Raw genomic sequence first — 18,982 nt, forward strand, 5'->3', positions numbered from 1 at the left:
CCGTCTGATAACGCATAATCGCAATTTGAAATAAGTAAACGTAAAAATGGAAAAATTCACTGCCTCAGGCGAGACTCGGAACTCACGTTCGAGATACGATACTTACATTTTAAAATTAGGAGAATATGCATAAACACATAGAGTTAGACCAAGATAAGTTTGCAACGATTTTGATAGCACATGCAGTGCAATGCAAGTGTTATTTTAAACGTCAAACTTCTATGAAATTATGACGCATATATATAACACTTGCACTGCGTATGCTAACAAAATTGTTGCAGGCTTTTCTTGGTCTAACTCTAATGACCTACACTATTACAAACAGTATTATGGTATGTTATTCTAATCTAACAGTATCGAAAATTAAAATTAATAAGAGGTTCACGATCGGGATAGTCTAACCCGTTCGTATAAAAATACCGCAAATCGATGTACAGGTTAGCCGTTTGGCACACACATACTAGAGGCCAAAACAAAATTTTTGACCCGCAGTTCCTAAAAAAATTTCGCTGGGGGAAAAAATTGTTTTGGAAAAAAAAAATTTTTCAAAACCTATCGTATGTGGTATCATACGAAAGGGCTTTTTGAGGCAATTCTAAAAATATATCACATCATTACATTTCGGGCATTTTTTTTAAATTAAAACATAAAGAATTTTCGAAACATACCAAGTTTGGGCTCCTCCAGACACGATATGGCTGACTTTTTTTTGTACAATATACCACAAATGATACGTGATATCCTCATGTCTAACTCCAAGAAAGCAATTTTGAAAATAATATCATTAACAATTTTCTTTTAAGTTTTCAATTTTACAAAGTGACACAGTTCTACTTCAATACCTATTTCACGAGACTTATGGAACTATACTGCAGATACGGTACATATTAATCATAAAATAATACGTAATATCCATATATATAACGCGAAATACCTCTTTAACCCTTTAACTGCGCCTTTCATCAGTTGGTATAGTTTATTTAGTTTTTGACACAAAATATCAAGATTGTATCCTTTAGATCAGAGAATCACCTCAAAAAGCCCTTTCGTATGATACCACACTCGATAGGTTTTGGACAAAAAAGTTTTACCACTCCCCCCCCCCCCCCCAAGCGAATTTTTTTAGGAACTGCGGGTCAAAAAAATTTTTTCGACCTCTAGTATGCGTGTACCAAACGGCTAACCTGTACATCGATTTGCGGTATTCCTTTGAAATTGGGGTCGAGCGGCTTCCGCTAGGATAGAAAAACAGTTATAAAATTGGAGTTTAATAGATTCATAAATTCATAAGACACGAAAGTGTAGTAACAACAATAGTATCTAATACCAACAAATTTAAACAACATACAATGAGTGAATGTATATTTATTAGTAAACGTTTACTTACAAGAATATGTACTTATAATTAGGTATTTGTCGTTGAATACTTTATGTTAATTTCTACTATTAATGTTAATAAACAATTTTATTTGCAACACTTTCGTAGCATAAAGTTTTTATCTTAAAACAGTATTGTAATCCACCTTAACAAACGTTAAAAAATTATTAACTACATAAACAAAACACAACTGATAAAATTTAACAAAACAAGATGTAAAACTTAAATGTACCATAAATACTATAAACAATATCGTTTGAACTAGACTCCAAATTCCTGTGTGCGCAACTTATGGCACCTATTTAGTTGTAGCTCGAGTGACTGCTACATAATGCTTAATTATGTACAGTTACATACACTGCTTTACACACATTTTATGAACTTTCTATGATGTGTTCAAACTGCCTACCGCGAACCACGTTCGATGTGTTGCCTCTCTGTCGCACTTGTTAATTCGTACCTATGTGTGACAGCGAGGCAACACGTCGAACGTGATTCGCGGTAAGCCCTCAGGGACCGTATGTTACGACTGTCATTGCGGCATTGATCACACTGTTTGCAATTGACATTAAATTTCGAATAAAATGTCATCTCGACTGATATTAGAATTGAAGTCAAATCAAATTCTTTTGGTTTTCAGAGACGTTAGAAATATGAATGTCATAAAATTTAAATCGATGTTATTATTATGCAATAATAACATTTTAACAGATAAGAAATTTGTTCCAACAAAACAGCGGAACTATTATTACTAACGTATACATAGAACCGGCACAGAGAACCAGTGTTTTGCGCCATGAGTTGCTGCCGTTTTGGCATGAAACCATAGTAGCGGAACGTGAATCGGCGCGGCGCTTACGACGTTTTGGTCGCATGGTACAGGTCGCGATTGCGACAATTTCATTGTTTGGTATGTCGTCTGTCTGTACAATAACAATAACTCAAGTGTGTAAGTTAACTTTTTGCTCCGACTTGAATAGAACTCAGTGAGTGTAATTACAAACGGCATATTTTCATAGAATTTGACATTAACGATGACATTGCTATACTTTGTCATTGCAAATACCATGCAGAGTTAGCTTGGTCGGACGCTATCATAATGCTGCTGCTGGCAGTAAATTGCGGTTTATGAACGCATCATAAAAGGGTTTATGTGATATGTGTTTAGATAAAGTCGTTTTAAGTTATTGTATTGTATATGTACCTACTTAACTTTAATATGTAGTTCTATGTTTTCCGATTTGGCAGGACTCGGGAGTACCGTGCCCCAGATTTGCCTACACTAAAATGCTAAAAATGTATAATTATAAGAAATGTATAGCCTTTTTGTAAAAAATATATCACTAAGCTACTAATAATAACAAACTCGTGTCCCAATGTTTTAAAATGACTAGGTGAATCCTATTTATAATCTACAAAGTAAAAGAAAAACACAATTCATATAGTTACCTAACGCACGAATTAGCACGAAATATGAATGCAATTTAAGACCAGTCTATTTTTTCACCTCCAGTTTAATATAGTGCCAATGTGCAAGCGATCATAATAATTTATTGCTTTGAGAACTAAGTACCCCTTCTGATGAAGTATTGAGCCACATTAACTTAAGAACCTATTATTAAGTCACAATACCAATCACTGGACCGATTACCTTTCAAATCCTTTGTCTTAAATCTCATCATCATCATCTCATTGTATTAAATAACGACCTCAAAAATTTGTTCATATATTAATTTACATGGAATAAGAGGTATAATATTAGATAAAATATGACAAGCTGAGATGTTACATTTGGAATTATGATATCGTAACCTGCTTCCTAATGACATCACAAACATATTATTGTACCTACTCTGAGTAATCTCAGTTAAGATTAAAAATTGGAATGTGACACGATTTTCTGGGCTTAAGTACCTTTTAAAGATATTATATTACATAAAGATATTTCTTACTAGAGAAACCTTTCAGATCTTTTGAGAAATTTTTAGGGAGAAATATCCAGTCGAATATTAGTGGATAAATCCTTAAATTTGCGTTTTGTTAAAGTTGTCCCCGTATACCTATAGACGTTATTATTATGATAACCATGGCGGATATAGTACAGTTTTTATCATCAATATAACATTCAACGATTTTTTTCTATATTGGTATAGTATTGAAATTATTTCGCTCATGAAACAATTACGCAATTTTTCCTAAGTAATTCACGGATATTGACTTAATTTTAAACGCTTTTTGAACTACAAAGCTAAAGGCACATGCCTGAACATTGAGATGATTGACGAACAGTTTACATAAGTGGTGGATGGATTCGTTTTTTCTCCTCCTCGTCCTCGCGCCCGATATCGATGGAAGACGGAGATGGAAGCCCGCACGGCCACTGTAGAGACTCCGCTTCATGGGTCATAATGTGTTCAGCTTCCACTGTGATATAAAACATAAAAATAATGTTAATAAAGCTATTCTCAGGTTAAGATTACGTACCTGTAATTATTTTATTTATTTTTAACTTAATATTACTTGGCTATCGGCATGGTATTTGCGGTTCTTGAATTCGACGCCACTTTTATTTTAGACGCGGTGAAACATATTGCGGCGTCAATTTTGGCTTCCTTTGTGTGACTTTGTGTGACGTCACACAAAAAACATCGTACATTTTTTTCATTTATGTGTTACATTTTTGCATATTTTTGTGATTATTCCAATTGTGCTGGGCAAAGGCCTTCCCGCTCCCTTTCCAATCCTTCCTGTGCTACTAAACCTTACTAAATCTTGTGCTTTGTGCCTTACTAAATTTTAAACTTAAGACGAACCAAGAAATTCCAAATAAATTTGTTGACTCACGGGAATTATTGAATTGAATATATTTATTTCAGATTTACATCCATATTTTGTTAGTATAACTTAAGAACTAATGTTAAATTTGTACATAATAATACTACAACTATATATACATAACCTATTATTTATAAACAAACACTTCAAATCAAAGTCAAACAGTTAATATTTTTGACTTGGTAAAAAATATTGCTAAAGTGTCTTTAATTCGCTCTAGTCTGAAGCTGTCGTGAATATATAGACCTCGTTAGCAAAATTTTACTTAACCCCCCCCCCCCCCCTCGTTGCACAATGTACCTACTATTAATTTAGCCGTTACAGTCATGAATTTAATTTCATAAAGAATTATGTTTTATATTAAAACTGAACCCAATAACTTTGTGATAACAAGGCTACTAATACTAATTACTGTCATTGTAAATGATAATGATTCAAATATAGTTGGTCAAGTAAATCTTCAGTAAATAGGAACAAAAAAACTATACTCATTATTTTCTTTTGGGTGCTAGTACTAGTGTAAGACAAAGATAGTATGATTCTCTCTGTCTATGTTTGAAATGAGACAGTCCTTTGACAAACTATAAATAAGTAGCTCAGTAAATCAGGTAAGGTAACTTAGATAATTATAACAAGGTAGATATTACACTTCTAGCTAACGACCAAACAATAAGGAAAGCTACTTACTTCTAATCCTATGGACTTTGTTTCCATAGGCTAGGTCCCAATAATAAAGGGTCACAAAGGTTAAGGGTATTAGTGGCATCAGAAGATAGGGCCTCTTTGTCCTCCTGAAACTGTTTGGGAGGTAAATATGATTAAGGAATTGGAAAAAATGAGTGTAATTGGAAAACTGAAAGGTAAATGTATTTATCAATCACTATGACATCACTGGAGGTTCGTAAAACATATTTTTCCTACCAGTGATGTTATTATGATTTAGAGATACGGGTATCACTATTTTAATATTGATAGAATAAAAATCCATAATGATAAATATTAGACAAAGAATGAAACATGCACATGAGCAGTAGAAGTATTAGTAAAATGTTAAGGAATTACATTATCGAATACCTCCTGAGTCTGCAAAAAATTTTAATTATAAATCAGTATAATTTTGTACGTTTTATTTACCTACTATTCTAGTGAGATATCTAAATCAACTTTATATGTAGGTATACAGTCTACTCAACATTGTTAAAATTAAAAATATGTACATACCCTGTGACTAAACCAGTGATTGCGGTAATGTAAAAAGTAGTCATCCAAAGACAGGTATCTCTATTTTTAGCAATTTGCAATGCCATTTGTCGCTCTTGCAGTTGATATTGTAACTGAATTTGTCTTTCCATCTGAAAATTGTAAGTCACATAATTTGTCATTATCAAAAAATACTTTACTTAATATTTGACCTAGATTATACAAAACAAACATAATCATGAATTTGACCTTGATTTTATTAACTGACTGAATAAAATCTTGATTCTTTATATAATTTTCTTCAATGTTTACTGCAAAATAATTCCCCATTTTTGGCAACGATAAACTTAATTTATATAAATAGTTAATTAATAAAACAAGATACGACGCAACGCCCCACTTTCACGATCACTACCTACTGACAGTAGACAGTACTGGTCCGGACGGTCCGGTCCGAACCGACAGTACTGTCACTGAATCTTATCAGCTGATTGTTGTCAAAGCAAGCGCGACGGTATTGATCTCTTTCGTCTCGTTAGTTTTTCTGTTAGTGTTAAAATGTCAATTAACGACTTATCTATAGCAAAATTTAAATATGAGTAAAATAATTGAATTCGACACAAATATTGACTTATCCAAAATTCTTTAGGTATTTATTCTAAATTACCCATTTGTCCCATTTTATCGATTTAGACTTCAAGCAACCAACGTTTGGTAGCAACACTACTGCAATGTTGTCAAACGAAACGTCAAAATTATTCCCGCCAAATTTACCAGTTCTCATAGAGTCATAGTCAGTCATATAGTCAGGTCAGAGCGTATCTAAGTGACTTAGGCGAACCATCCAGCATTTAGTTGTTTTATAAAAATAATTAAGGTTATATAAAAGCCCAAATGGGTATTCAGGGCTTAACAAAACTTATAGCAGATATAGCTCCGCAGGCCGTAAAGGAAATGGAGATCAAAAACTACTTCGGTACGCTTGCTGATTCGTTGTGAATATAACCTTAATCTGTACACAAAAAACTGACGAAATACCCCGATTTCAGGACGCAAAATCGCTATCGACGCTTCTATGAGTCTTTATCAGTTTCTAATAGCAGTAAGAAGCGAAGGTAAGCTATATTTTCTCATCGAAATTTAACCATAATCATAATATTGTTTATTGCACCATGGTAAAAATCAAGATGTTTCATGACGAATACATTAACTTTGTGCCTACGTTTATCCTACTCAAAGGACATAGACCGCCGTTATATATGTGGTACATAGTTCAAATTAAAAATACGAGTAGGCAAGAGGTTGAATGTCCTCGTTAATTTATTATTATTATTTGTATCTCCTTGGATATCACGGGCATTATTATTATACTCTTTATTTATTCTTCTTAGGTTAGTGTTTTTATAATATGGATATAAAAGTAAAATACAAAAACACTTACAAAACAATACAAAATACATATAAACACATTATAAAAACCTAACCTAGGGTGCCGCCAGCAGCGGGGCAGGGCCCAAGCTGCCGGTGGTTAGGGCCGCAGAGAGAGGAACCGACGGACTATCCGCGCCGTGTCCAAGATCACCGCCTTCTGCATCTGACCCTTGATCCAACCACCTAGCGAGTCTCTCAAGGTGTTGGTCGAGACTCTTTGCTATGAGACCGTTCGCTGAAACGACTATCGGGACAATGATTATCGAATCAACATGAGCATGGCGTTTATCTCGTGAGCCAAGTCTAGGTACTTACTGGACTTGTCCTTCTCGGCTTTCACGAGATTATCATCATGGGGGATGGTGATGTCGACGAGCACGGCCCGGCGTTGCGATCGATCTATTATCACAATATCAGGCTTATTGGCTACAATAGTCCTGTCAGTGATGATAGATCGATCCCAATAGAGCGTAGCACGACCATTCTCCAGAACTGGCACAGGTAAATACTTGTAGTATGGTCGCAGTCCACAAGGCCATATAGAAGAGCAAGCTGCTGGTGAATAATCCTGGCTACGAGATTATGTCTGTGCAAGTACTCGCCGTTAGCAAGATTCAACAACCGGAAATGATATGACTGAGTGACTCTCCGGGACGGCGGCATGCCCGACAAATGTCGACCGTACCGTCGTTCAGGATATATTTCGGATAGTCGATTCCTGACAAAAGACTGTTAAGGACTTTTGTGAGCCGACTGAGAAAGCGCTCTTTCACCGTCCGTCTAAAACCCTCATCCTCAATACCCAACGACTGTCTAAGGTATTTATAGGTTTCTGATTCAGAGATAGATCTGAAAGACAGTCTCAGAAAGTTGTAAATTTGTTGAACTTACAACCTTCCCCCACTGTACATGCATAACCGCACACTTATCAACACCAAACTCCATTCTGAGGGCGGTACTGAAAACTTCTGTGGTTTTCAGTAGCACCATCAAGTCTTGGTTATTTGCCGCAAATAGTTTGAGGTCATCCATGTACAGAGGGTGCGAAATGACTTCACCCTCTCTCCGAAGCCGGCAACCTAACCCTGAATCCTTCAGCAGGGTGCTGAGGGGATTCAGAGCTAGGCAGAACCCACAATTATTATTATTATTATATAGTTATAGGCGAGCAGTTATTTAGCTGATGAGCCTATGTCACACAGTGCAATTTAGTGCTATAAAATGCCAGTTAATGTTTTTCGCTTCTTTAGGGGCCCAACTGACGTCTGTCGACGGAGAAACAACATCCCACCTGATGGGTACATTTTACCGTACCATCCGGTTGATAGAAAATGGTATCAAACCGGTTTATGTGTTTGATGGCAAGCCACCGGAGTTAAAGTCTCACCAGCTGAACAAGCGAGCCGAGCGCCGCGAGGAGGCTGAGAAGGAGCTGCAGAAGGCTACAGAAGCAGGTAATAAACATTCACTTTATTTCAAGTCAAATCAATGTGGGGAAGACCCTGCATATAACATTTTTGTTTGAGAAGACTGTCAATAGGGCAAGAACTTGTATTTGGGTTAGACCAGTGGTGGGCAAAGTACGGCCCGCGGGCAACCTCCGGCCCGTGCAAGAATTTTATCCGGCCCGCTACCGGTCCTTCGAGATAATTAGTATATGGCTTGCAACGTAACGGTTTCAAATCAATTAATTTCCTGCCCCCCATAAAAAAGTTAGCCTACCACTGGGATAGACTGTAGCAACGGGGATGGGGGTACAAAATTTGTATACATACTTTGCTCAGACACAGAACGTAAGATCTAGGCTCCTTCTCTACTGAACTTCTGTAAGTGCAGTATGTGTATAAAAGCAAGAGTTAGATTAGAAGTTTGGGTGATATTGTCACTGAGTGACGAAACCCCATAAAAAATAGATATAAAAACCTCCGAATGACCTCATTTTTTTTCTTCAATGTAAAAAAAATAGATTAGAAGTAACAAAAGAGCTCTTAGACGGTCTTACCTGATAGATGGTCTTCTCCACATTGACCTCATGTTATTTTCTAATTCACCACATTGTTTGTGTCCTTAAGACTAAAGATAAAACAACAAAGACTGGTTGTATGGCTGACTCTGTATCTCTATATTGTGTAATTATCTGTTGGTGATTCTTCTAAATCCAATTTAGTAGATCATCTTATTACTAGTACATTTAATCACAAAACTTCTATAAACTAATTGGTATAAAATATTTGAATAATTTCCAATATCAAAAGCCAAATGTGTTTAATATTTTGATTCTTTTTAACCTACAAAATAGGACTAGGATTACCTTAGGTTTGGCTGCATAAACACCCAATTTCAAATATGTATATCCTTTAAAACATTTTCTTCTCCAGGTGACCAAGCATCGATCGAGAAGTTCAACCGTCGGCTAGTGAAGGTGACCAAGCAACATGGAGAGGAGGCTCGCTCGCTCCTGAAGCTCATGGGCATACCTGTAGTGGAAGCTCCATGTGAGGCAGAGGCCCAGTGTGCGGCACTTGTAAGTTTAATGGTTGATGACTCAAGCAGGGACTGGCCCGCTATCCCTTACAGAGGGTTTTGCATAAGGCTTAACTCACCATACCCTTTGCCAGATAAAACCCTTTCATTTTGCTTTTAAAGCCCTTAAATAAAGCTAACCCATTTGAGTAATCGGTAGCCCAAAACCCTTATCATCCGCTCACCAACACCTTGCATATCGCTTATAAGGGTTAGCCTTGGGCTTCCTTTTAGCATATAAGCGTGCTAATTTAAATCGTCTACGTTGTTCATAAAGTACACATTACTTCGAATCCGAGCTATCGTCGGCGGCGGCGGCGGAGTTCTTTGATAGATTATGTATATCTAATCCTGTCTCTTTCACGCAAGGCCTGCCTGCCTCTCTCTTCCTACGGCATTACTAAAGGGAAAGCTTTATAAAAAGTGCCTAAGAGGTCGGTGTCGATTTTAGTCGCAAAAATGGAAAATTGATAGATTTAGTCTGTGAAATTGTACGCCTTTTGTTACCTAATTGAAATAACAAGTACTGGTTTCTATTAGCACATCTTCTTATCTTGTCTTGTCAGATAATTTTTTTGAAAACTGACAAAATTAGTAATGATTTTTTTTCTGATGGACGTTTAGGTAAACGCGTGTAAAGCACTGATTTTGTCGCTCTTATTAGAATAGAATAGAATAGAATAATATTTATTCAGGCAACACATCATTATTACATTACAAAGATACATTAACAACAACAAGAAAGAAAAAACAAAGGTGAAAAATACAAAACTAAACTAAACTGACAGATAAGGATGTGAGGCTGAAATGGTCTCCACTCAGCAATGCAGTTGGCACGACTAAGCGTAAATAAGCGTAAGTGTATTTGTAAATTTCGTAAAGTTTGCACTGCTAAAAATGGTAAATTTGTATTACACATATTCTGTACTTGACCTTTATCAGATTACATTTTTGTTATATGACTTAGAGTTCGAGGAAATGAAAGTTAAACGAATTCAATCTTCTCAAGAAATGACCTCAAAATAAGTGACAATTTCTCCGAAAATCTACTTATTTTCGACGTAATTTTAATACTTAAACAATCTACAACATTTGCTGGAACTATTCTTATCCATCAATTTGTATAATTTACCACCATAATTTTTTGATGAACTTTTAAAAACTGCTCCTTTTCATATATTACCGGCGACGCACGCTCGCGACCTCTTTATTAAAAGGCACGATGATAAGACGTGCTAATAGAAACCAATACTTGTTATTTAGATATTACGTGACAAAACGTGTATAATTTCAACGACTAAATGTATCATATTTTTGCTCCAAAATCGACACCGGCCTCTTAATGATAAGGGTAACCCTTATTAAGGGAATGAATGGGCTTGCAGTTCAAACTGGAAAGTCTTTCAATGTGTTAGCCGTGTTTAAGGGACGCCCATTGAGAGGCTTTTAACGCGGAAAGGGTTGTCCGGTCCCTGGTGTCAAGGTCAAGTAAGAGTTGGATGTAGGTGATGTCAAATATACTCTATGGGTGATGTGGTCGGAGAAGGTTATACAAACTGTCCAGGACTGGACCGGGCCCAGCGGAAGAATATGATTTGAGCCCTACATCAACAGAAGGTAACAGGATGCAAAGAAAGAAGAGGAATGGGTCCAAGCAGCGTTTATGAATGGTGGTTGCCTAAAAAAGCTATTAAGTAACTTTCGAGAGTCAAAAAGGAACAGATATGCAATGTTCCAACAGCTGTGTTGCCACATTAGCCGGGTCCACACAGAGCGAGCATACGCGCGAGGCAATTTCCTCGCGTACAAAACGGTCAGTCCTCGGCCGGGGCGGCGCGCGCGAGGCACGTCTACTCTGGCCGTTTTGTGCGCGAGGAAATAGGCTATTTGACTAATTTTTGAAAATGGTTTTAATTGATTGTTTATGACTTAATAATTACACTACATTGATATTTCCGTGAAATTTCCTGTATTAAATATAAAAAAACAATGTTAAACTTTATTTATTTTGAACGCGCCTTAAACGGTGTTTTTGCAAAGGGGCTAATCACGTGACACGTGTGACGTCACACGCGAGTAAACTCAGTCAATGACCTTAGTAAATCTTATGGTTTATGTGCATTGAATTGATTATTTCACTGTAAAATGGTACATAAATGGTGTATAGTGCCGCAATGTTCAAGTACGACTATAAAAAATCCAGATAAATTGTTTGTTTCCGTTCCAACGAATCCCAAAAAAATAAAAATGTGGTTAAAACTAGCGCGAAGAGACCCAAAGAGCATTTTAGCGCATACAAATGTTTTTATGTGTGAAGACCACTTCGATGTAAGTAATATTTAACTGTAAATAAATATGGTAGTTAAAGCAGCGGATTTTGTTGTATTTAATATATTACTACATAACCTCATAACATAGCTCTTTCAGCATTAGTAGGTAGTTAGTAGCATACTTTTTCTTTCAAACTAAAGTGCAGTATGGGGAGATACTATTCTCGTCATCGTATTCTATATATATATCGTCGTCGTATTCGTATCATCGAAATCGAAATGTTCGTAAATAAACAATTTCTACGTATACTCACACAGCTGTTTTTACATTTCTAAGTTCCGCAGCATAGTAATCCGGATTATCTTTAAAGAAAAGTGCAACCATTAATGCGTCTATGTCTGGTAGGTTGCCGCTATCAGCTTTCACATATTTCGGCTCCATTTTGAGATTCTTATGAATATTGTGCTACTAGATATACGGATAAATCGGAATATATCAGAAAACTGTGGAACAATAACTAAAATTAACTAAATACAAATAAAACAGTTAAAACACTCAAGGCAATCAAAAATGTTTACCCGCGTGTGACGTCATCCGAGCGTTGACCAATCACAGAGCGTTCACGTCCCTGATGAAATTTCAAAAAATATTAAATTTTCTTTCGTTTATATTCCAAAAACTAAACATAATTTACATTCAAATATAGTGAATAATACTTTATTAGTTTATTATCTTTCAGGATGACAGCAATTCGTTATATATTTTTAATGTTGTCAAATACCCTATTGCCTCGCGCGTATGCTCGCTCTGTGTGGGCCCGGCTTATTAAGAAATCGGCTTCCTACCCTTATTTTCTTGGATAAAAAATAGAAGTGTCAGTTACTTTTGAGTCCGTTCACTCACATTTCAACTTGCAAAAACCTATCAGAATTATCTATTAAATATTTCAGGTTAAAGCTGGCAAAGTGTTCGCAACAGCAACAGAAGATATGGACGCTCTCACGTTCGGTGCCAACGTGTTGCTCCGCCATCTTACCTTCTCCGAGGCCAGGAAAATGCCTGTTCAGGAGATACATCTAGACCGAGTTTTAGACGGGCTGGAGCTTAAACACAATGAGGTAACTTATTAAAATCGTAAAATTGAACTTGCCTGACCTCTGTTACAGGCACTAACGTACAATGAAAGCATAATAAAAGTATTTTAGGCAGTTAATCTTTAAGAAAACTCCGAAATAATGTTTGCCCACAGTTCATCGACCTCTGCATCTTGTTAGGTTGCGACTACTGCGGCTCTATCCGCGGCGTGGGGCCCAAGCGAGCCATCGAGCTGATCAGACAACACCGCACACTAGACGAGGTAAAAATAACTAATTTTATACAATCGTGATATAATAAAGAGCTTTCCAGGCCAGTGTAAAATTAATGTTGTGTGCCTAATTAAGGTACGAGATTGAAAAGCTTGATTATATCACTATTGTATACAAGACCTTTTCTATGAGTCAACTAAAATAATACTTTTTTTACTAACCTAAATAATCTAACAAAATTAGGAGAGTATCTCAGTACATAAAAAGATAGCACAAAAGACATTAACGTACTTCTTATTCATTAAATAGTAGCGCGTTGATGTCTTATGTTTTATCCTTTGGCGACACGTGATTGGTCGAATTCATTACAGTTGACTAAAGCGTTTCCTAAGAAGTCATTATAGTTGAGTTGGGAGCCCATAGTGAAAAGTATGCGATTTAGTATACCTAAGAAGTCTTAATTCAACCATTAAAGTCGACGAGTATAAAAAAAACTGGACAAGTGCGAGTCGGACTTGCCCACCGAGGGCTCCGTACTTTTTAGTATTTGTTGGTATAGCGGCAACAGAAATACATCATCTGTGAAAATTTTAACTGTCTAGCTATAACGGTTCATGAGATACAGCCTGGTGACAGACAGACGGACAGTGGAGTCTTAGTAATAGGGTCCCGTTTTTACCCTCTGGGTACGGAACCCTAAAAAGTAATTCAGTGATAAAGTTAAGCCAAAGCCAAGCTGTAAATATCAACGAGTGATGCATCATTTGATAGGTCTTTAAAAATAAGGTTAAGGTTTCGAAAAAAATCATTAAAATGCAATTATTGGAGCGGCCTTGGCCTGGGTCAGGTGGAGAGTAGGAGTGGACTGTATGTATTTAAATGATAAAAATCATGGAAAAATAGAGATTTATTCTAAGAAGCACGTTACATGTTGAAGGCTAGAATTGAAGAGGTCGCTATAGTAACGAAAATCACTGTTGTCACATTTTAATTTTTAATAAAGAACATAAGTTTATTTTTAATGTTGCTAACAATTTTAAACATATTTTTATAGAAATTAATCGGTTATAGTGACATTTCCACACTGTTTAGACATAGCTTGGTCTAACAATTACAATTAGCTTTGATATGACAGGTTTTGAAAAATATCGACACGTCCAAGTACCCTCCTCCAGAGAACTGGGACTACGCGGACGCGAGGAGGCTGTTTTTGGAGCCCGACATCACGGACCCTAAAGATATTGAGGTTAGTATTCTTTACAATAAATAAGTACCCCGATTTTTTGTTAGATTAGAAATTTTATAACCTCAAAAGTAGTGTTAACTTTTTTCCTCTTTAATTAAAATTGAGTAACTGTAACTATGCACTGTCTAGTCTTGCAGACTAGACAAAGTGAGAAATGAAGACCTGAGACAAAAAACAAAAGTGACCAACATACTCACCAAAATAGATCAGCAGAAGTGGAGATGGACTGGCCACATGTTGAGAGACGCGGGAAAAATGGAGCAAAATAGTAACGGATTGGTATCCAAGAGGTTGTACACGGAGCCAGAGGAGACCTCGAACAAGATGGGAGGATGAACTCAAACTCACAGCGGGCCCGAACTGGAGAAGAGTAGAACGACAGTCCTCAATGGAAAGAGCTAGAGGAGGCCTTTGCCAAGCGGCACACTGAGCTACGAGACATACTCTAACTCAGAATAAAAGGGCTAATAGATAGATAGATAGAACTATGCACTGAATTATAGTGTCGTTTATGTTATTGTACCGCAGTATTAGATATCATAGGAACACTAGCATTTCGGAAGAAAAAGTTCATTACCACTGTGAAGTAGGTTACTTCGGGAGTGGTGGGGCGTGCGGTAAAGCTGAAAATAAACACGGCGATACAGCGGAAGACAGTATATTTCAGTCGGCGTTAATTCTAGGTACAGGAACTGGGGGATGACGAGGTATTGATTTGTCAAGAAGGTCCGGAAAGGGGGTACGCAGTCCGTTCGTTTAGTGACTCGTAACTTATTCTCAACATTTACAAAAATCGCTTCATCGGGTCCTTAATCTCACACATTGGTAAACACATTGCGTACTATTAACACCATCTCGTGAGGGCACATTAAACTATACTTTGTATAGGAATTGGCTATTTCCCAATTTACATTAATCTTGATTTGCACATTCATTATGTTTGCATAAAAAACTAGTCAACACATAACACAAGTTACACAAGGTTTTGGAATTTTAAAGCTACGGGAAAGATAAAATATGGTCAATGTTTACATCGAATTCGTGGCCTACTAGCACCATCTAGTAGCCTTCATGTGAACTAAACATAGCTTATGATTTATTTAAGAAAAAGTTCGCGTTACACCACTACTTTTGAGGTCAGAAAACTTCTAATCACTACACTTTATAAAACAAAGCCCCCTCCGCGTATGTTTGTCTGTATGTTCGCGATAAACTCAAAAACTAGGTACTGAACGGATTTCCATGCGGTTTTTATCTATCAATAGAGTGATTCTTGAGGAAGGTTAAGGTGTATAGTTTGTTAACGTTTACCCGTGCGAAGCCGGGGCGGGTTAAGTCTTAAAAAAAACGAAGCCTATACTCCGTTTTTTTCGATTCGTACCTTCTAAAAATCCGAAAATCTATGGGTTCCTTGTTTGCCCAAATTTAATCAAATCTTATTTAAGTAAAATTTGACCAACTTCCCGGTTTCCGATGAAGCTGAAAATTCATCTTCCTCGCTTTGTCCCCGCATTTTGCCACAGCTCATGAGAGCGTGGGCTCCGCTTGGCAACTAATCCCAAGAATAGGCGTAGGCACTAGTTTTTATGAAAGCGACTGCCATCTGACCTTCCAACTCAGAGGGTAATCTAGGCCTTATTGGGATTGGTCCGGTTTCCTCGCGATGTTTTCCTTTACCAAGCGACTTCAAAAAGCGACTGGTAGATATCAAATGATATTTCGTACATAAGTTCCGAAAAGCTCATAGGTACAAACAGCATCACTCCTTTTGTAATAAATAAAATTTGTGTTGTTTTGCCTTGCTGGGCAATGGTACGAGCCGGGGTTTGAACCCGCGACCTCCGGATTGCAAGTCACACGCGCTTACCGTTCGGCCACCAGCACTTTCGGATAGAAAAGTATAGTTGAGGAGAGTCTTTTCAAAAGTGTTTTTTTCACTCTGAACACCATACAAAAATAAGCCCTTTTAAAAAGACACTCCTCAGTTTACCATAAAAGCTTCTACCATTTGCCAAAAAAAATTTCCTAATGTGCGCCTTCTATTTGTAGATTAAATGGACAGACCCTGATGAGGAAGGGCTAGTAAAATTCCTCTGCGGAGACAAGCAGTTCAACGAGGAACGAGTCCGGAACGGAGCCAAGAAACTGATGAAGGCGCGCTCCACCACCACACAAGGACGGCTTGATGGTTTCTTCCAGGTACACACTTCTTCTTCTCTGCCAGTGCCAGGCTAGCACATGACTGGCGCGACAGTATGCCGCCGCGAGGTAGACTACCCGTCCCTCTTTAATTAATACAATTAGAAAAAGACGGGTATTATATCTCGCGGCGACATACTGTCGCGCCAATCATGCGCTAGGCCTACTTGTTTTCAATTTTTCGACACCCATAGACTCGACTCTTTCAGGGCAACCTTCGTAAACTAAATTACGGTACCTCTAGAGGTCGGATATTAGAACGACCACGACCAACGTTAGACCCCTCCGCTACGCTCAAGGTTCTAGATTAAACCATTCGCTATGCTAATATCAATTATTCCGCTTGCTTAGGACCTTCTCATACATAACCAGAGAGTTAAGAAGACATAGTCCTTACTCCATACTAGAGATGGGCCGAATATGGACTTTGCCGAATACGAATATTCGGTTAAGCTCATACCGAACCGAATATTCGGTTAGGCTAAAACTGTTGAAAACAAGTTCATTGAGGTCCGCGGTCTGCACTCATAACGTGTTTTCAAAGATAGATATAACTCCGTAATAGATGGATACAGTCTAAGGAAAAAACGTGCCTCGAAAATCAAGAAAATTTGATTCTCGTTCAGAGGGCGCTACTAGTTTTGGCCTACAGTCGTATAGATGGCGTTGACGGTTTCGTTTGTTATTTAACAATTTTAACGCATATCAGTGAAAGAACATGGGTCAAAATCATAAAAATAATTAATGCAAATAAAAAAAATCATTTATCTATATTTAAATACATTCTATCGTATTTTTATAAATCTTCATTTTTAGTTTTAAAGTGTGTCGACAGATGGCAATGAATTTACTGGGGTTACAAAATTTACTATGACAGTAACGCTCTAGTATCAGTTACTCTATGGTGTTTTAAACTGGTTTTAAATCCTTCTCCCGACCGACCGGGAATGTTTATGAAAAGAAACGGAACCGTCTCATATATATATATGTATACCTGATCGCGACGTGCATCCGCGCTAACTAGCGGACGTCCTTAAAAAAAATGTTTATTCGGTAAATATTCGGCAATTCGAAACGAACTTTTCGGCCGAATACGAACATTGAAAAATATGCGGAATACCGAATAATTACCGAATATTCGGCCCATCTCTACTCCATACATCGGTTTTGTTACCAAAAAGACTATTATTTTAGTAGCGGAGCTATCAGTACTGCTACTCGACACTAGATGTCACATGTGTCGCAACGTCGCAACTGGCGAAAAGTGTATTTCTCAACAAAAAAAACTCGCCCACCGTACTCCGTACTTTTTAGTGTTTGTTGTTATATTAACAAAATAAATCATCTGTGAAAATTTCAACTGTCTAGCTATCACGGTTCATGAGATACAGCCTGGTGACAGACAGACGGACAGTGGAGTCTTAGTAATAGGGTCCCATTTTTACCCTTTGGGTACGGAACCCTAAAAACTAAGTTAGGATTTGACCGCCAAAGCGCTCAACTGAATCTACAGCCCAATATCCTTCGCGTGTTCCGACAAGATTCACGATGATGACGTGGCGTTCACGTCACGTTGACGTGGCGAGGCATTCAAAGGGTGAAAGGTGAAATTGCGGGGTTTTGAGGGGTTTATTAAGTAAATTAAATCATATTCCAGGTGTCAACAACGCCGAACCCCAAACGCAAGGCCGAAGAGGAAAAAAAGAAAGCAGCTAACAAGAAAGCGAAGACGGGAGGGAGAGGACGAAAGCCGAAATAAACACCAAACTAGTAATTATTATTCACAACGACGGGACTTAATCGCGTAACATAAGTTTTAAATTTACCTCCGACGTTTTGAGGATGGCGTTGTCCCCGTCTCGGAGAAGACTGGCTAAAGTTGACATCAACATCTAGCTGCACTTTTTCCGCAGTTTTTCGAACTACCCGCACTTGGTCTTGTTTATTAACTTGAACGTTGTGAATAATAATGAGTAAAAATCGTGAAAGTTTAAATCAGTGGTTTACCAAACTAGTATTGAAGTATTTTTTTGTATCGCTAGTTGGTAAACCTTGGATCGCCAGAGACGTCATATCACGCCAATGAATAATTGTGCAACGTAATTTGACGTCAGGTATTAAATAAATAAATAAATAAATCGAGTAATGTAAACAATTTTACGAGTAAGAGTACTTGTCTTAATTATTTTTTGCTATACTCCTTAGCACCAGCGACACTACGAAATTGCAGACCATGAAGAGAGTTAATGCCATACAAATATGAATTTGAATGTATAATATACCAGCCGTTAAAAAACACGCATAATTAATTATTGATTTTTCGATTATTCAGTCGTTACGTGAAGTCTGTTTCCATATAAGGTTTGTGCCATTTAATATAAAATGTTTTTGTATATTAATTGGTTTTGTATGTTCGTCTTTGCCCTTCTGTCAAATCTTGTTCATATTGTTTAGCTCTTATCAGTCTGGGACTGTTAAGTTCTCTTGCATTTAATTTGTATTTTTAAACTAACTAACTAACTCAGCTTTTGTTTTATTTGTTAAGGTCCCGCTTTTGAACCAAATTTCAATAAATTATAAAGTTATGGATAA

At 37.2% G+C, this 18,982-nt stretch overlaps 2 protein-coding genes across 4 annotated transcripts in view; one reads left to right on the forward strand and one right to left on the reverse strand.

The window, feature by feature from the left end:
- The window catches only part of LOC134751121 (plasminogen receptor (KT)), a 41,963-nt gene extending 36,131 nt beyond the window's left edge, over positions 1-5,832 (reverse strand). The window contains exons 1-5 of one of the 3 annotated variants that reach the window (XR_010128605.1): positions 5,663-5,832; positions 5,435-5,565; positions 5,276-5,296; positions 4,901-5,010; positions 3,215-3,802 (exon numbers count right to left, since the gene is read on the reverse strand). Coding sequence is in view for 2 of the 3 variants with exons in the window: in XM_063686477.1 (XP_063542547.1) it covers positions 3,669-3,802; positions 4,901-5,010; positions 5,276-5,296; positions 5,435-5,565; positions 5,663-5,743 (477 nt within the window). In the remaining variant the exon portion in view is untranslated. Of the gene's footprint in view, positions 1-1,349; positions 3,803-4,900; positions 5,011-5,275; positions 5,297-5,434; positions 5,566-5,662 lie in introns of those variants that run through there. The other 2 variants (XM_063686477.1, XM_063686478.1) reach the window with 2 other exon arrangements.
- A 359-nt stretch (positions 5,833-6,191) lies between these two features.
- On the forward strand, positions 6,192-18,921 carry LOC134751115 (flap endonuclease 1). Its single transcript, XM_063686468.1, has 9 exons — positions 6,192-6,389; positions 6,463-6,528; positions 8,095-8,298; positions 9,223-9,368; positions 12,589-12,756; positions 12,888-12,995; positions 14,081-14,191; positions 16,241-16,390; positions 18,048-18,921. Exons 1-9 carry the CDS (start codon positions 6,308-6,310, stop codon positions 18,147-18,149), a joined length of 1,137 nt encoding a protein of 378 aa, XP_063542538.1. The 5' UTR covers positions 6,192-6,307; the 3' UTR covers positions 18,150-18,921.
- The last annotated feature ends 61 nt before the right edge of the window (positions 18,922-18,982 follow it).

Source organism: Cydia strobilella, chromosome 21, assembly GCF_947568885.1.
Source record: "Cydia strobilella chromosome 21, ilCydStro3.1, whole genome shotgun sequence".
Lineage (NCBI taxonomy): Eukaryota > Metazoa > Arthropoda > Insecta > Lepidoptera > Tortricidae > Cydia > Cydia strobilella.